The sequence below is a fragment of the Microtus pennsylvanicus genome, chromosome 16 (genome assembly GCF_037038515.1).
Source record: "Microtus pennsylvanicus isolate mMicPen1 chromosome 16, mMicPen1.hap1, whole genome shotgun sequence".
Classification (NCBI taxonomy): domain Eukaryota; kingdom Metazoa; phylum Chordata; class Mammalia; order Rodentia; family Cricetidae; genus Microtus; species Microtus pennsylvanicus.
Genome location: NC_134594.1, coordinates 43,843,043 through 43,863,016, shown reverse-complemented (window position 1 = coordinate 43,863,016; position 19,974 = coordinate 43,843,043). Strand labels below are relative to the sequence as shown.

Sequence of the window (19,974 nt, the reverse complement as noted above, 5' to 3'; positions counted from 1 at the left end):
TTTCATACATGTATATAAATCAAAATCATATACACCCCATTCCCTGACTCTAATTCCCCCCAGATGCCCTCCAACCCATCCCCCTTACAACTTCACATCCTCTCATTTGTACATTTGTCAGTGACTCATAAAGTCCACTGAGGGGTGCTAATATGAGTGTTTGATCATCCACTGGAGACCTACCAGTTACCACACTCTCAAAATGTGATTCTCCTTTACCGAAGACCTCTAGCCTGCTAAACAGCTCCTCAGTAAGGAAGGCCTGGGGTCCCGGAGAATACATCTATGAACCTCAGTCATTTATATTGTGTAGAGAAGCGTCCTTTACCTGAGCAAGTGATGGATGGCCAAGGAAATCAACCAGGTGATCTCAATCTCCCCATAAGAATTGGGCTGCTTTCTCAACAAACAATACGAAGCAAGAATACACACTTCTGTGGCGCCATTGTTCCTCTCCCTCTTCACCCACTAGGTCTAAACCAGTTCATCAAGATAATTAACAGCTATCCCTGAAGCTAATCCCAGACTTTCTTTGCTACTTGATCCCAAGACATGACTTGAAGCCGCCATCCCTCCCTGTTTGCTGTCGGGTAAATGAGAAACTGCACCGTTTGTTGGAACTTCCAGTAATAATACACAGACAGAGGTCATTTACATCGATAATGCCGCAATACTGAAAACCAATTAGGTTGAGCCAAACTGTGTTTGGGAGTCCTTTTTCATCTATCAAGGGGCCATAAACAGAATCTTTCTTTGCCTGGCAGAGAAGGTTCAAAATGAGTAAAACACTGTTTTGTAAAAGAGAGTAAGGTTCTCCTTTGCATAGAAGATGGTTGAACGCTCACGGGGCAAAGTGTGTGTACGTGCATGAGCACCTGAGTTCAGGTCCCAGCACCCACATTAAAAGCCAGGAGGCTCACACTTGTAATTCCAGTACCAGCAAGCAAAGACAAGAAATTCCCAGTGCCTCAGTGGCCAACCAATGAACATCTGATCTCCATACACTAGGGCATACACACACACACATACAGATGTGTTCACATGTGTGCACTTGCGTGTACACACACACACATACACAAAACGGTTGGCATTTTTAGTTTTATCACACCACTAAGTGAGAAACTAAACAACCCACAAAGATCAAAGCAAAGGGGATGCCATGGAATTCATCCCAGAGCGAATTCCTTAGGCACCAGATGAGAAGGGGAGAAAAGGTAACTGGAGGAGACAGCTGTCATGACAAGACAAACTGTGGCTAATTGCTGAATTGATGACCTGGGCTTCATTACTCACAGCCAGCTAAGAGGGAAAAAAAAAAACAGGAAGCGCTTCAGGCGCCCTTTTCCCGCTCGACAAACTTTTTCACACATTGAGCTCATTGCTAAGATTCTTCTCCATTAAAATTTCTTTCTATGGAGTCTTGTTTTCTGGTTTAAATGTCAAACTCCCTAACTTCATTCTCAAGCCAGCCATTTGAAAATAATCCACCGCTTCTGGTTTCTTTCCATAAGACTTATTATGGTACCAGGTATATTCTATGATAGCTATCTTTCTCTCATAGGAAATCTCATGATCCTTGAGGCAGAAGATGGCCTCTTTCAACCTTTTTATGCGCAGAATTAAACTTCCCTGTGTCTAGGACAACAAATGAGAACTTGGGAAAATATGTGACAGTGCAAAGAAATATGCTATAACTTTTGGTGACTGTGAAACCAACTATCCCTGAACACACAACTGTTGCTCCCTTAAGGAAAATATCCATTCATTTCTCATCCTACAAACAGTCTCGGAAAGTGTAAGTCCATCAAACAATACAAAGTGCTAACCATTTTCTGTTCATTCGATTCTTTGCATATCCCCCAATCCCCTTCCTTTAACAATGTTACTTACTGTCTGTGTCACAAGCAGCTTTTCTTCTACTTATAACAATCCTAATTCGACACATCAGATCTAATATTTTAATATAATTGGATAGATTTCCCTAAACAAAAACAGGGCCCAGATACTGTGACATTTCCAAACATTTGGCTGCTAACAGGATGGTTACAAGTCCAGTAAGACAGGAACTTGCCCTTGAGGAAATCAGACTTTATAAGAAAAGACAGAGTTGTCATAAAGAATTAAACCTCAATAACAGACAACCTAGAAGAAAAATATATTGGTCCATAAGTGTTCAAAGAAATTAAATTATTTGTCAAATTACATTCAATGAATAAAATGAAGGGAAGATTGGTTTACTTAACTTCTACTTATGTCTATGAATGTCTAGGTGCTTAACTTGCAGAGTTAATAAATATTTATTAATAATAATAAATTAATAAAATAATATTAATAAATATTTATTAAATATGTATCAATTATCATTCTAAATACACAAAGTTATGTATAAAAGCAATTTGTTCTTTCAATAGCCCTCTAAACAGTGTCCTATTTTACAGGTGGAAAAGCCAAAAAGAGGGAAGCTGAAGGGATTTCTCAAGGCTAAGAAACAACTAGCGGCAAGGTTGACAATCATCTTCCACAAACTAATCCATCTCAGTTTCTTACCATGATAGTAAAGTCTCCCAAGTCAGAAAACAGGGATTCCACGTGCTGAACCTGCTTCTGTTATTTTATCTAATCTTTTGAGAGAAATTGGGCCAAGCCTTAGAAACAAAATAGTCTCTAGAATGCTTAGTTTTCTCGTCCCTGTGGTGATAAATTTTGGCCTGTGCAGTTCATACCCCCACACTTCAAGAAGAAAAGATTGCCTGTGGCTCTTCTGCACTTTCCAGAGGCAGAAATATGGTCCGGCCTTTCTGACTATAGATTTGTTAATTGTGTGAAACTAATGGACAGTGTATGCCAAGAATAACAACTGTCCTGTGTCCCCTGGCCCTTGCTCTGACAATCACAGAGCAAGTGACTGTAATTCGCTCCAGGCATGACATCTAAAATCGTTCACAAAAGCCACTAGCTACATTCCCAAGCAACACTTCGATAAGGCATATTTCTGTTTCAAAACCAACCTCCATGTGAATGAATAGAAAAATTTTACACCAAAAAATGTTAACTATTACAGCACTCATGAAACTGGCCAGTTTATGTAGACTTTGTTTCATAAACTCCTTCAAGTGCATTAGCCCTGCTGTGGGATAAAGCAGATATGCACAACTGATTCAGATGGTTGGTACAGTGCAACCTTTCCTATCCCTTATACGGAATCCAAGCACTTGAGGTGTGAGACACTCGGGGACAGAGCTCCAAGTTTGTTTTCTCATGTTACTGAAACTGGGAACTTTACCCAGTAAGCCACAGCCACGTAGCATATACAGATTAATAGAAATGGGTTAAATTAATATGTAAGAGTGAGCCAATAAGAAGCTAGAGCTAATGGGCCAAGCAGTGATTTAATTAATACAGTTTTGTATGGTTATTTTGAGCCTAAGGTGCCGGGAACTAAGTAGCGGCTCTCTCCTCTTACACCTGCTCACCAAGCCTTATGGGATGGGTTGGCTGAGGACTAAGGAAGAAATTCATTCCCAGAATGTGTTTTTACTTTACTGAGCCCCAGGTGGGGCATGATCTTGATGAGGAAGAAGAGGTTATGTCAGATCGGAATGACTTAAACATTTAAGCTGGGAATTATGCAAAGGGTGTACCCAGGACACCCAATATCCAATGGAACAAGGTTTGTGTAAACACAGAGTTCCTAGGGTAAGTTTGAACAGCGAATGTTTGGTGAGGCACCAGCTCACCAAAGACACGAAAGAAAGAATGGGAGACAGAATGGTACAGTTAAAAGGGATGCCTTGTCCTAGAAGTGGGCATATATTACTCCCCACAAGAAAATATACTGGGGGTAGAGATTATATACCCAGCCCAGGATTCTTCAGTAGTCAAATATGATTATATTTGAGATTATAGCCATGGCACTGGCCCACAGCCTGTGCTTGAGCAGCTGGTCAGAGCACACCATGACCCAGGCTTAGCCAAGCAGCTCGAGGCAGCCCAGTGGAAACCATGTAGGGTGGAGAGATGCATAGGGGTCACATGGTAGCGCCCCAGGAAGAGTGAGCAAGGACAGCTAATGGAGAATAATTGGATTGAAGAAGGCTAAATATGGTCCTGCCTCCCATCCTTTCTACTCTATTCAACAGTGTTCTCTTTCTAAAACAGTTGATAGAAATAGTAAGATCTTTTAGTGCTTTTTTTAAAGGACCTTTCTACATTTTGAAAAGTATAACCCTAGCTACTAAATCCAAAGACCAATTGGCACTTGCTTAAGGTGGACAGAGGAAAGCCTTAAGACATCTTGCCCTCCATAAAAAGGCTTCATTACACAATGCCTGCGAGTGTCTTGGGTAGGCTACAAATGTGGAAACACATCTAGAGGGAAAGTGAAAGCAGATGTTAAAGATTCTGAGTGAAGACTCTCAGAGAGGGAAAGGGCACTCTCAGAATCCGTAAGTTATTAAAGAGAATCCTTGGGGCCAGGAATAGATTCCCCCCTATTCTAACTACCTCTGTGGCTAGGATAAACACTCTAGCCAAAAACCAGCTTGGTAGAGGAGGGGGTGTGCTTCTTCTTACATTGCCAGGTCACATCCATCACTGGGAGAAGTCAAAGAAAGGGCTCAATGCGGGAACCACGAGGCAATGCTGCTCCAGCTCACTCTGAGGCTCACCCTCAGGCTCATACTTAGTGAGCTTGCTTTACTCAGGACCACCTTACAGCCAGTAACAATCGAGACAATCCTTCACTGTCAGGCCCACAGTCCACCTGATGGAGAAAATTACCCAGCTGAGACTCTTTGCAGCTGAACCTAAGCTCTGTGAAGTTGACAGCTACATCTAAGTAAGACATAGACCTATAAACCTATAAACTGTTAGCTAAGGAGGCCCCTGAGTTCTCACAAACCTCAGAGTCTATTATTCCTGCTGTTGGTTAATGTTGGAACTAGAGAGTAAGTCCCTATTGCCGAAGACATTGCAGGTTTTGGTTTTAGGATATTGAAAATTCAAGCTGGAACTAAAATGGAAGCTCCTTCCATATTGCCCGGGTTTTACAATCCTGGAAAGTCCTATGCGGTCACTTGGGAAGAATTATCACCAAAAGCCCTGCTGTTCTGGACTCTATATAGTACACCACCAACAAACCAAGCAAAATGTGCATAACTGTTATAGGTCCAGTCAACTGTTTTCCAACTGGACCTAAGACTGTCTCCAGAGTATTATTCTTAAATGTTCAATTTTTATGAAAGTGTTGTTGAAAAATAACACTGGAGCCAGGCACGGTAGGAAGTGTGTACCATTAATGGCAGCGCTTGGGAGGCAGAGGCAAACAGATCTCTCTGAGTTCGAAGTCATTCTGGTCTACACAGTGAGTTCTAGGTCAGCCAGGGCTACACAGTGAGGCCCTGCTGAGAGAGAGGAAGTGGGTACTAGATAGAAAATACAGGAAATGGTGGTTATAGCATTCCACGGAGTGCTGGAACACGACTAAGGAGTACGATAAGAGGATAAACCTTCAACACCGCCAAGCCCCTGCTGAGACTGAGCTCTCATTCTTAGCAGTTGTCAGAACCTGAATGAGTTACCCATCCGCACCAAGATTTAGCTGGCCCGGGAAATATGTAAAACACACCCCTGTGACTCAATACCCTGTAGCTATGATGAGCAGTAATAGTGCAGGCTAGCCAGTAGCTTGCTTCTTCAGAAAGTAATTTTATAAAGAATATTCACAACCATTTCCCAGAAGAATGTAAACTTTCATAATACGGGTGCTGCACTTGGCCAGACATAGCACTCCAGGACTTAAATACAACTTCACAGAAACTCCAGGTACTGATGATCCCTTTGAGGCCTTACAACACCGTCAATCTCAGAGAACCACTTAGGCAACTGGATAAACTTACCTGTAACAAGAAATCGAAGAGAGCCATTTTGGACCACTCGTGGTGATGGACTTCAGAGCAGCCCCACTCAGGTCTGGGAACCCGGCCGTTCAGCCAGCACTTCTGTTTTAGCAACTGCTGATAAGTTCCCCAGGTGATCTTAACAGAAGAATGGCTATCATTGCTCGCTGATGCTAGAGATGAGTCCCAGAGAATGAAAGGGCGAGGGCGGCCGTCTGCGGGATGAGAGAAGCAAACATTTCACTCAGCATGCTGCCCCATTGAGAGGGCAAGTGTCCTAGGGAAGGTCACTCACTCTTCCACACCCTCTCCCACCTGTCCTACGTGAAACAACTGGTTAAACAAATTCCATCGTCCCTGCATCTCCACAAGTTTTGATATTCTTGTATCAATGATACCCCTGGTTAGTTATAAGTCTTATGAAGTGGGAAATTATTATAGACAATGAAAAGAAAATTTAACAAGGTTTATAGATGTGGCAGGAACAGGATACTAACCACTCACTCAAGCCTCCTCTGGTTTGCATGGTTTTATTCCACATCTAAAAGCAGCCACCACAAGGAAGGAAGGAATCCAGACATTTATAATTGTCTATTCAGGGTCTAAGCAGAGCGGTCTCTGTTTGTAATAACAGCTGTCTGATTTTTGAAGGCTACACCAGGATGCCGGGGGTGGGGAGAATTTTTAGAAGTCACAAATTTCAAAGAGGAATTGGATGCTTCACATCAATTACTGGAGTCTCCAAAGAAGGAAAGATGTGTGCTTGTTTCTGTTTTTCTTTTCTGATAGGAGCACAACGGTGCCCTTGGAAAGGAACAGACACACAGAACCTCATACGGTGTCTTTCAGCAAATGCCACATTCTTCAACTGTGTGTGCACAGATGTTTTGTAAAATGTCACTCAAGTTGTTTGGATCTCAGGCGCTAGATAGAAATGCCATTTGTATCATTGCTAAACTAAATAAAGTATGCTAAACCCTGGTGGAGTCATCATCAACAGGAAGGATCATGATTGAGTCCATTGAACATTTCAGGGTTAAAGCCAGTACTGTCGCTGTCAGGACCCCTCCCCACCAAATAAAGTCACAGAGATGGTGATGAGCGGCTTTGCTTTTAACTCAGAAATCCGCGTGGGGCTCTTGAAAAAAAAAACAGCTCAAACACAAGCATCTAAAAAGCCCCCTTCACTCATTCTGAACAAGCCTGAACAATAGAGCCCTGAGGAATTCCTGCCAGGATGTCCAGGCATGCCCAGGGAGTTTCTGAAAGCCCTTTGAACAACGGCCTTGGGTGTTGGGAATCTACAACTTTCTTCGCCCAGCTAGCAGCTCAGAGTGTTCTTATCTGCAGGAAACAGTCAGCTGCTTGACCCGTTTCTGAGGCTGGTGGCACACCAGTCGTTTCAAACGCATGCACTTAATCATTCCAATTGCCCCCACCTCAAGCTGTTCCCAAGAAAACTCGTTATCCATTTCATCTACAGTGTGGGGTAGCCATTGTATCCCTTCTTTCTGTTTTCTTTTACTAAGTGACAGGGGTTCCTAAGACCTAATTACATTCTAAGAGGATTAAGACAGTTCTGTATACCCCAAATACTGTGCTGATTTAAAAAAAAATGAGAGAAAAAGAGAGAGAAATAAAATCTTTGCAAGATCTGTCTATCATGTGGGGAAGACACATCAGGCCTGTGTCACCAAATATGAGTAGAAAATGCAGCTTCCAGAGACAAACACATGGGACATCTGGACTGTGAGAGGCTATGAGCCTGTACCCTTCACGTGGTGACTGACAAACAGCACTTTTCATCTCCAAGCAAGGAAGTGTTCAAAAGTATAAAACTAACACCACATGTCACAGCCACTACACCGGACAGGCAGGCAGCCATTTCCTATACAACCCCAGCCCTGGGAGGAGCAAGAAGTGATCTATAGAAATCAGAGAAACCTTCGTGGCTAGCTCCTCATCTTTAAGAGTACTCACGCCTTATGGTAAAACTAAATAAAAACAAGTCTCCTCAACCCAGGAAATGAGGAAAATTCTGCATGAGAAAGAATAGCTAAGAAAAACACTCACCTGCTGCAGCCCACAAACCACCTGTAATAGTCTGTCCTGTTCCTTTAAGAGACAAGCCCTGCCCATTCCCACCTCTGTAGACCACCGAGGCAAGCAGATCTCCCTTCTGCTTCCAGCCTGAGCTCCCTTCCTTTCTGTCTCTCTCCCAAAGAGGTAACTGCTGCCATGGCTCCTCTCCTCCCCTCCCTCTCTCTGCCTCTCTCTGCTCTTCTTTCTTTCCTACCCTCCTTTCCTTTTCCTTCCATAACCCACTAAATAAATACCCAGCCTCACTCTCCTGTTCTGTCTCTCACCCGCTGTGGCTGCGGCTCCTTGTTATCATTACACCACCACATTCAGTTTGTTTTCCTTCCCCTTTCACGCTCCCCTGAATAAATAAAAAGCTATAGACATTTAGGAAGAGAACATGATTGACTCGTGGCTGAAGCTTAGACTATCGAACCCAACAGACCCTGGCTCTCTGATCTATGACCCCCTTGCTCTGTAACATCAGACAAGAAACAAAGCTCCTCCAAGCCTGCCTCCTCCTCTGCAACAGAGGTGTGATCATGTATCTTTGTCAACTAACTTTGCTATTATTAAATAAGGCTGTGCTTTAAAAAGAAAAATCTATCCTCAAACTTTTATCACTTCTACCTGGTGTAAACATTATAAATCCCTTTCTGAAGATTTTTGGACATATTAATTATATAACTGTTGTCTATACCCGCCCACAGACCAGCACTATAGATAGGTCTACCCTGATTTGAACATTGTATGTTGGCATGTATAAATTAAATGAAAGAAAAAAAATAAGGTGAATAAATAAAATCATCATCCTAGTGCTTAGAATAAATGCATAACCAGGAAATGTTTTTATCAGCTTTTCTATACATGCACCCCCTCCAGGCTCATAGCTCATCAGCCTCCAGCCAGCCTTCACTGCTCACTGGGCAGCTACTAGACACCATGCAGTGTTCTAGAGACAGAAGCTAAATTACAAACAAATGGGTGCCAACTTTTGTTTTTTGCTCTCATGATGCTTGACTTTTTTCCCAGGATAAAGAAGCAAAAATTATAGAAAGGAAAAAATAGGACTATTTCATGTAGACAGATCCTCATCATTGTTTCACTAAATATAGCACACCTGTTGGTCTTACAATTAAATCTTTAAGTAGCAGAGCTATAACCATGTTAGGGTAATGTAGCCTGGTGGTCTGCACACCATGCAAAGAGCAATGAATAAAATACCTGGGGCTTTGTTAGCCACGTGGTCTCCATCACAGCCATTCAGTGCCATGCTGGCTCGGTATCACCAGGGCACAAAAGGGTGACAGCAAAGCGACAATTGGTCACGACTAAGCCAATACCATTTGACTATAAACACTAAAGTGTGACTTCCATATGATTCCCAAGTATCGCATTAACATCATCAATCTTTTTATTATTTTCCAGGCATATGAAATGCAGATGTCATCATGTAGAATTGCCTACATCAGTTCATGAAATCAAAATAGGTAGTAGGCCACCTTTGGCCACAAGCTGTAATCCTTACTAGCCCATGGGTTTCCCATTTCTCTTCTGTAAATCACCAAATTCTTTGGTGACTTTGGTTGTTTTGTCTTTGTTTGTTTTGAAACATGGTCAGACTATGTAGCCCTGGCTGGCCTAGAACCCGCTATGCAGACCAGGCTGGACTCAGCTCTATAGAGATCTCCTGTGTCTGTTTCCCAAGCACTGGGATTAAAAGTGAGCATCACCACGACTCGTGGCTTTCTCCCCTCATCCAGCTGCACGTTTTCAGCCACAGCTGGACTCCAGTCTTCATTCCTCTCATTTCACAAGCGCTGAGACCACAGGCACACACCGTGCTTGGCCATTTGACATACTTCCTATTTGGATTATCAAGAAGTCGTTCTCTAACTGGTGCTTCTGCAGAAAAGCACAGTTGGGGTGTCCCCACAGCCATGCATGCTTCTTCAGCAAAACAGCACTCTTCCCTGCCTGTCAGGGAAAGGGATTCCCAGAGGACAAAGAGAGCTGGTGATCTGAGGCTCTGTGGTTGGTGAGTGGAGCCAGGGCCTCTTTTCCGTCCTTGTGTCTCAGTCTTCCCACTATACCTGAGTGTGTGTGACCCCCACAGATATCTGTCGGTGTAGCGGCAGATCCCAGAGCAGGGGGTATCACTGAGGGGAGAATTCCATTTTTATAAAATATAGGTTTAAGGGGAGTAGAGGCACATTGATAGGTCTGAAGTGATGATGGGAAAATGGTCTCTGGAAACAGGAGCCTTGTTAAAGCCAGGCACCCTGAAGTGTTTTCGAGCTGAGCCGTGTCCATCTCCTCCCATTCAGATTTGTCAAGATGATACAGTGCCCTTCTCTCTGGAGAAATCTTAATGGTGAAGAGATAAAATTCTGGCTGTCAGAGTGGTGGGAAAGCAGCCTTTGACAGATGTATGGATGTCCGTGTGAATTAAAGGTTACACGGCTGTCGTAAAAATGAGACTTGCCAGTAAAGTTCCTTTCTTCCCATATCTAAATATCTCCTCAGAATTTTGATGTTCTTTTAAGTCATTATTTTTTTTACTCCCCAGCACAAAGAAGACATTCTTCGGAGAAGATGGACGCGAAAATTAACCAAGAATGTATGCTTTGCACAATCTCCTTTGTCCACGTGTATTAAATTCCTTTCATTTTAAACACTGTCTGACTGGTTCTGCTCCACTATAAGGGAAGGCCAAGCATGCTGCTGGAGTGCAAATGTCTCCCTGTATTTATCACCAGGCAAAAGTAAGCAAAAGTCTTCTGAGCTGTGGATCAAAAGGCTTTTCTATCGCACGAGCCAAGTTCCCAGACTCCTTGTGAATGAGACTGAAAGGGAGTAGTAGTTCAGCTCCGGGCCTTTCACTGAGCACAGCTCTACAGAGCCATGAAAGAGAAGGTGGCCCAGACAAAGCCAGAGGTGCATCTTCATTGTGGGAGGCGAGTTCCAACTCCATGAACTCAGGCACCAGCGAGACACGGATAGAAAGGTTTATAGTACAGTGTCCCTTGCCAGAAAGCAGTAAGAGGTCCATGCATGCTGCTCCAGCAGTCATGTCGAAAACATCGAGGTATGAAAATTCACTAAGTCCTATCAACTCCAGCAATCTCCAGTGCGGGCAAAGCAGGATTTGGACAATTACATACATATGTGTGTATTTGGGCCTGGAAAGAGGCTCAGTTGTGTAGCTCTTGCTGCTCCTTTGCAGGCCTGGAGCCCAGTTCCCATCACCTATGTCTAGCAGCTCACAAGCTCTTACAACGCCAGCTCTCAGAGGTCTTATCTCTTCCTGCCTCCAAGGGCACCAGCACGCATGTATGTCACACATACGTGGACATTAGAGGACACGCAAATAAAGATTAAAAATTAATCTTTCCAAAACCGGCAGGCTGGTGCTGGGTGTGGTGCTGCCGCCTCACCCCAACATAAAGAAATTGAGGCTACGGTGTTTTAAGTGCATGACAGCCTGGTTTATATTACTGTCTTAAAGACAGCCTGAGCTACATGAGACAAACACTATCCCAAAATGCCAAGGGATGGGGCTTGAACTCACTGGTAGATATTTGCAGCATGGCCAAGAATTTTGAAATCGCTTCTCTCCTCTCTCTCCTCTCTCTCTCTCTCTCTCTCTCTCTCTCTCTCTCTCTCTCTCTCTCTCTTTCTCTCTCACTCACTCACATACACACACACACACATTTTTCCACATATCTCTTTTTTATTATAAAATGTAATTCCATTTCTCCCTGCCCTTTCCTCCCTGCAAACCCTCCTACATGCCTCTTCCCACTCTCCTTCAAATTTATGGACTCTTTTTCTCATTAATTGTTACTTCACAAATTTATGTGTATGTAGATACATATGTATTCCTAAATACCATCTCCTCAATCTGTATAATGTTACTTGCGTGTACACAACTTGACAGAAACGAACAGGCAGGTGGACCCTCTCAGCTTGAAGCTAGTGGGTGTGACAAGATAACACACATAAGAGAAGCCCAAATAGAAATTCAGACTCTGTGGTAGCCTTGAGAAAGGAGTCAGTAGGAAGAATAAGAGGAAATTTTACACATATTCAGGATTTTAGGGATTGTTAATTCATTTATCCATTGAAAGTACTTTAAAAATGTCATTTACTGGACTTACTTCTCTGGTCCCAAGTTTGGGTAGAAGAAAATATAAGTGAAGTATATTTTTAAAAAGAGAACTTATTAGGAATTTCCCTAAGGTTCCAGGCAAGAGCTGAACCTTGCAGATCTTAGAACATAATAGTGTCAACCAAGTATACACACACGGCGTGTTAAACAGCCACGTGAAGAAGTGAGTGGACAGGAACAGTGAAGCCCTGAAGCCTGAGCTGACACACCTGGTCACTAGGACAAGTTTGCTAAAAAGTGACTCAAGGCTTGAAAAAAGGCACATATGGTTGATGTTATCCTGACGCCACCACATGCTCTTCAGGACCAGAGGCAAGACCCAGCCCTCTGAGGAAGATACCAAACTACCAAAGACGCATAGAGAGAAGTTCCTCAAGCCATCTCCTAAGATTGTGTGAGTCCAGCAAAGCAAACTCCAGCACACTGAGTCTTAAAAGGAAACAGATCTCCATACAGTTTTAGGTTTGTTCATTTTAAAGGAGAAAGGGTATAGAGACAAAATTATGGAGCTTCCTTCTGTATGTATAGATGCTACAAAACTAACCAAGTAGTGGGCTTCAGGACTAGTCATGGAAATAGATTTCTCTGTCAATTGAAACATAGAAGACATCATCACACATCTATTGGAATGGCTATTATTAAGATGTAAAATAAGTGTTGGCAGAGTTCTCGAGAAAAGAGAAACCTCAGACACTGTTGGTGAAAATGCAAATGAATACAGTCTCTGTGGGAAACTCTGCATGGTCCTCAGAAGAAGGAAAAGAGAATACACGACCCAATAACCCCACTTGTAGATGCTGTCCAGGGACGGAAACCAGGACCTCACCGAGGAGCCTGCACTCCTGTATTCCCTAAGCATCATTCCCCGCAGCCAAGGACAGAGGCAATCTGCCTGACCATCATTATATGCTACCACACACATGACAGAATACTATTCTGCCTATACGAGGGGAAATGCTGCCACATAAGATAACATGAAGGGAAAAAGGAAACCTTGTGCTGCCCAGATAAACAGAAAGGAAAAGACAGACATTGTGTGATCTCGTCTGTAGACTCTAAATTAGTTGGATTTTTAGAAAAGGATAAAATGCTTGTTACTGGAGTCTGGGGAGAAGAGAAAGTCTACTTGATGGGCCACACTGATTAAAAGAAGAGGAAGAAGGAGGAGGAGGAGAAGAGGAGGAGGAGGAGGAGGAGAAGAGGAGGAGGAGGAGGAGGAGCTTGAAGTTTCAGTTATATAGGACAGAGAAGATTCAGTAATCTCACGGCAGGGTGATGGCTCAGTGGATAAGGTACTTGCTGTACAGGCATGAAGACCTGAGTTCTGGGTGTGGCTGCCTGTGCTTGTGAGTGGGGTCAGGGTGGAGGCAGAGAGAGGGAGATCCAGATAGTCTAGCCCAAACAAGGAGAGCCAGTGAGAAGCACGGTCTCAAAAGAGCACCATGGAAATCATAAAGGAAGACCCAAGCCATGTGCATGTGAGAACACTCCCATCTGCATTCATAGAAGAGAGACAGAACTGTTTTTAAAATTAATGATCTGTTGCACGGAATGGTGACTAAAATAAGAATACATTGTGTATTTCAAAATTGCCTTTAAAACAGGGGGCAAAGCTAAAATGTTTTTATTATGAAGAAATACCAAGTATCTGACATGATAGATTTAATTAGCCTGTTTTAACCATGCCCCTTCAAAGCAGCAAATTATAACCCACAAGTATATACAATTATCAACTAAAATTAAAGAGGCATTAGATTTCTAGGTAATTTAGACCACTTCTGCCAGCAAAATAAAACATGTCTGTGTATTCCGGTAACTAGTGCTCACCCATAGCTCATCTTCTCTGGGCTGAGCAGAGCTCAGTTCATCATAGGCATTAACTGCTCAGGGAAATGTGTAGCCTGGGAACCAGGAGGAATGCTTTATGACTTACCCACCTTGACCTGCCTCAGCAGTCTGAGCCACTGCTTCCAGTTTTAAAACTACCCTTGGTTCTGAAGGTTGTCTGTGGTGCTACCCTGAACACCTTCTCCCTAAGTGTCTCTACTTTACCAACAAAAACCCCTAGACTCTTCCTGCTTCCAGGTTTGTGTTAAAACATCAAGAATCAGGCACCTTTATCCCAGCACTTGGGAGGCAGAGGAAGATAGATCTTTGAGAGTTTGAGGCTATCCTGATCTACATAGTGAGTTTCAGGACAACCGGGGCTATGTAGAGAAGCCTTGTCTCAAAAAAAAAAAAAAAATGTAGGCTCAAATTGACTTTTGAAGGTGGGAGTAATGTGGTAGGGGTGCCAGACTCAACAGTGACAGTTGGGAGGTGACACCCTCCTTATCTTTGGATGACCTAGTCTGGAGTCTTGGGTTTATGCTGTTAAAGGAGCCATGAGTGACTGAAAAGAGTAACCTTAGAATACAAGCCCAACCACATCACTCTCTTCTCTAAAACTGTTACTCCTCATTGCCCACATACTGGAGACAAAGCTCAGGGTCCCGATGGGATAACCATCACACTGCACATCTAAGAAGACTTGCCTCCCTCCATGCTCCAAGCCCCAATCTCCAGTTTAAAAGTATACTTGCATTTTCCTGAGTCTACACTGCCTTCACGTGTCTGTAAGGCTTTCTGCCTTCCTACACCTATCCCAGCTCCTACTCTACCTATAAAGATTTGTAAGAGACAAGCCTGAGCCAGTTAGATAGCTCGTTGGTTAAAGCACCTCCAGGGCACATTGGATGATCTGGGTTTGAGCCTTGGATGGCGCTGTAAAAGAAGAGAAGCGACTCCTGAACATTGTCCTCTTACACACACACACACACACACACAACTAAATAAATGTAAAAGCAACTCTGATACATGAATGATTTGCTTCATAATCTCCCACTGTTCTCAAAGGACTCTTATATTCTATGACATAGCTATTGGGCTCAGAATAAACATGTAGCTGCTGCAAGACCCCAGTAACCTCCCATTCCAAAGACTCTCTGAAATTGAATGAGGGTTAGAGAGAAACTTGAGAAACAGATCTAGTGTTGTATAAAGATTTCCATGCCCTCATTCTCTCCACCTGGTACTTGATTCTCACAAATTCATGATGCCAGAGAACTCAGGGACAAGAAAGGTGGGGTGGAAACACAAAGAAACAGACATACACATGCACATATGCAAACACACGCACACACACACACTCCTTCTGACCTCAGTCTACTGATATGAGACAAACTATAAAGACATCAGCACTACACTCAGGACAGACAAGAAAATAAGGCTGTTGAAATAAGGAGGTTGCAGCCTGCATGGCTGAGGAATGGGGGTAGAATCCCTGCAGGGCCTCCTGGGACATGACTGATCACAGAGGCCACAAGGCAGGATGATGAAGGATGAGCTACTGAGTCCTCCCAACTCACACCTGTAGTTCAGCTCCAGGAGGCATCACCTGGGACCTATGTCATCTGTTAGGCTTCAGTTTCTCCACAGGATACCTGTACCGTGAGATTTTTGCAGGACTTAATGAGCTATGGAGTGGAAAGTGTTCTCTTTCCAAAACCTAGAGACAATAGTATCATCCACTGCCAGCTACAGGGTTTGCTTCAAATCAGTTGTAGGTGCCCATTTACTGATCTCAAGTGAAAATATAGAGAACTAGAAAGCACACCACAAGATGCTAAATCAGATTAGAAACTAAATGAAAACAAAGGTCACATTATAAGCATAAAGTAGGTACTATACTAAATATTTGAGTCTATAGATATGACTCAATTATATTTATATCAATTTTATATACGTTATGTGTGTTAATCAATTATACATATTGATATATATGTGTGTGTGTTTAATCCATTTTAATAACAAGGCCAGGTTAAATATTATTACAAATATCATTATTCTAATCTCCATCATCATTATTATGCTAATAAAAAGGCTCAGTAAACGAATGGATCAGGAATCAGACTCAGGCAGTATATATTGCCAGTATACACCCTTAGCCTCACACCTACTTGAATGAGAAGCCCTACTCCCTTCCCCTGTTCTGGACAGTGCTCCACGAACAAAGTTAAATGCCAATAGATTAAGATGATTAAAGCCAAATTGTGCTGGAGTCATAAGCATTGCCCCTTAGGTTGTCTGGTCCTGCTGAAGCTATGCAGCCCCTCCAGCAACCCAGAGTTGCAGAGCTATAGAGAGAGATCATGACCTTGAGCTTACGGGGACGCTGCCTGAAGCCTATAGTCAACGGCAGTAAGAGTCACTCTCACAAGATTCGGTGATGTCCGGTCCCCAGGGACAACCACCCTGAACTATGGTGTGTAATCTTCCAGTCCAAAGGGCCGGAAGGGAGACTGCTATAAAGTGGGAGCTCCATAAACAGTTGTTAAAGCAATGGACGGAGCTAGAAAACGTCATTTTGAGTGAGGTAACCCAGACCCAGAAAGACAATTATCACATGTACTCACTCATAGGTGGTTTTTAAACATAAAGCAAAGAAAACCAGCCTACAAACCACAATCCCAGAGAACCTAGACAACAATGAGGACACTAAGAGAGACATACATGGATCTAATCTACATGGGAAGTAGAAAAAGAAAAGATCTCCTGAGTAAATTGGGAGCATGGGGACCTTGGTGGAGGGTTGAAGGGGAGGAGAGAGGCAGAGAGGGGAGCAGGAAAAAATGTAGAGCTCAATAAAAATCAATAAAATTTTTTAAAAATGAAAAAAATACATAAATACCCCACATATACACTATTCCCAATATACCATACAAACAAAAAAATAAAGCCACCAGTATTCAATGAATATATATATATATATATATATATATATATATATATATATATATATATATATATATATTTGAGAAGATTTGTGTGTAGTAGAGACACATGTTCACAGTGTGAACACCATGACAAACACTCATTATCACTTCTGTTCCAATCCAGTGTGAGATAAAGGAAAAATTTCTGGATGCATAGCAGAAGGTTGCCAAATCTCCAGTGTGTCTGGGAAGGTATGTCATAAACAAATAAGAGGACACTGCAGCCAGCCGGTGATGCTTGGACAGGATGCTCAGGAAACTTTTGTCCCCAAATGAATGCAAGTATTAAGCCAGACAGCTCAATTCGATTGCTAAAGAAAGAGCCTTGGGACTTTTCTGATAAAGAGCACAATGTGCTTTTGAGCAAAATAAATTAAGAATAAAGCATGATTGCACACTCCCTAAATAAATATTTTAAGAAAGCTTGCAGACATGCTGGAAGTTTGCAGAATTCAGAACCACTGTGTTTCCAAATCGTGGAGGGATTCTCAGAACTCCAAGAAATGGACTCCATCTCTACCTGAGCCCTGAAACAACATGAAAAGTAGAGCTGCCATTCTTCCAGCCCAGCGGTTACACCATCAGCTAGGACTCCCCAGGTTGCTCCAGTAAACTTGAGAAGGCAGGGGGAAAGAAAAACAATACATTTCTTCTGCTCTAAAATAGGAAGAGGCAATGCAAGTTGGGAAACCGTGAGCAACTTGGAATACACAAATTTAAATGGAAGTTTGTGGGGGGCCTGTAGTTTGTCATCTCAGCAGCTTCCTGCACAGAATTTCTGGAACTAGCCTACCCTAACTCAGTATGATGGCTCCATGGCAATAAAACGGCGTCCTAAAAATAAAGCATACATAATGCATCTTCTATGCTGGGTATGAAAAACAGCAAGATGCTTAAATGCTACCCAAATGGTGTTCCCAAGATCCACTCACAGTAACGTGCAGACTCGAGGGAAGCTCTGGCAAAACTACTAATTCAGAGGTCGCAGAGGACACTGGGTTTCCACTCTTCATTCATTCATTCATTCATTCATTCATTCATTTTGGGGGGAAAGGCACACATGTCAGGGCTCTTGTTGAAGTTAAAAGACAACTTTCAGAGTCTGCTTCTCTCCTTGCACTGTGGGAGTTACAGAGATCAAACTCAGGCCACCAAGCCTGACAGCAAACCTGATGAGCCACCTTGCCAAGCCCTGAGTTTTCTTTTTAAATGTGTTGACTTTCACAAGGTCACAGTCTGCTTTGTCTTAGCCTAGACGAATATTTTTAAATAGTTTATTTTCAAAAGTCATCTGAAAATATCAGCACAACACCACAAAACATCTGATGACCTTTGCAATAATTTGAGAGTCTTGTGTAAGAAAAGAGAGGCAGAAAAAAAAAACAAATTGACGTGCTCAAGTATATTTTTATATGCACGCGTTCACACTGTTAAACGTTAGAATTTTAGCTTGCATGTAAAAGTAAGTGCCACCGTGCCCAGAGTGGAGCATCAATACTTTTTCCCTTGAGCAAAGACATTATCACAGTTATATTATTGAGCTGAAAAAGAAGATAAACATGTCGACAGAGCAGCACAATCAGAAACTGTCATGCTAAACGTGTACAGTTTGGTTGTTATCCCATAACTGTGCCACATAGTATTTAAAATATGGTGTTGGTTTACAGAAGAAACCCGGGGGAAGAATTAAGCTGTGAAGAAGCAGGAACAAGTTCCATCTCTACTAGTCACTAGTCATCTGGCTTGCTGGAAAATTCATAACCTTTTATAGCTTCTGAATATCCCTGCTTACAACAGAAGTAATAGGAGCTGGGGGTGTGGCTTTTCTGTCCTTGGATGGGGTTTCCCACGTGCACCATGATGCCAGGGGCAGGGTAGTAAACGGTCTAGTGCACACGGCTAACAACTCCATTATGTTAGCCCTAGCGTCGACACTAGGATCTTTATAGATGACAAGTTAAAGGTTACTGAAAAAAATCATTTTATGTTTTATTTATTTTTATAAAACTAAGTTGTGTTTTATTAAGGAAACGACAGCAGGATGTGCCCAAGGGTGGGTGTTGGTTTCTCAAGATATGGGAAGACCCTGGGAGTTTAGATAACAGATTTTGTAGACAACTTCAACAAAGGAAAGGGTTCTCGTGAAGGAATTCCAGGAACGGGAAGGAATTTTCTTCCAACAGGGCTTTCTACCACTTTCTGTCCCCACATCTGTCAAGGTCAAATACACTAAGATACATTCACTTAGGCATCACAAAGTGACGATAGCACATGTGGCACCTTGTCTATCATAATTTACTACCAATTCCACATATCATATATCACTGATATTTTATTTATTATTTATTTGGTGTTTTGGATTGAATGAGGGCCTTGTGTGTATTAGGCAAGAACACAGATGCCGATATCTTAACAATGAAGTAAAGGACACTGAGGGGTCACCTAGTTGTCCATATTGGTCCTAACAAGTTTTACTGAATCTTAGCTTTGGGATAACATAGAAACCCAAGGCAGAGAATGAACTATCTAAGAGAGCTCTTGACACGAATCAGGGAGAGTCAAGAGAAAGAGTTTGCTAGGTTATTTTTTTTTCCTCACAAGAGAAAATGACCTTTGAGGGCTGAAGGCTCAAAGTAACTCAGAGAACTCAGAACTTCATGTACTTGGTGTAATAGCAGCCATAGCCAACACTTACTGAAGGTTTAGTCTGTGCCAGGGACTGTTTTCCACATGTGAGCCGCTGCATGAAGGAGACAGCCTTGCCGTTCCATAGCTGGGGAAGCTTGAGAGATATGCTAACATTTCAGCCTGGATTTATTTTGTAACGTATGGATTATTCTACGTTCCAACACAGGCCACTGACTGAGGGTACTTCAGATTCTAACCCTGCGGTGGCGTCCTTATTCAAAGAGTGTCGTCTCTGTGGCATCGTCATTCCCACAGACCAACACTGTGACCCCCAACTTCAGTTAGCGGCCACACGCCTAGACACTACCTTTGTGTTCCAGGAAGA

At 42.7% G+C, this 19,974-nt stretch overlaps 1 protein-coding gene across 2 annotated transcripts in view; it reads right to left on the bottom strand.

The window, feature by feature from the left end:
• Gask1b (golgi associated kinase 1B) overlaps window positions 1-19,974 on the bottom strand; it is a 41,609-nt gene that overhangs the window by 18,252 nt on the left and 3,383 nt on the right. For both annotated transcript variants that reach the window (XM_075950660.1, XM_075950659.1), the window contains exon 3: window positions 5,898-6,112. In XM_075950660.1, coding sequence (XP_075806775.1) covers window positions 5,898-6,112 — 215 coding nt within the window. The remainder of the gene's footprint in view (window positions 1-5,897; window positions 6,113-19,974) is intronic.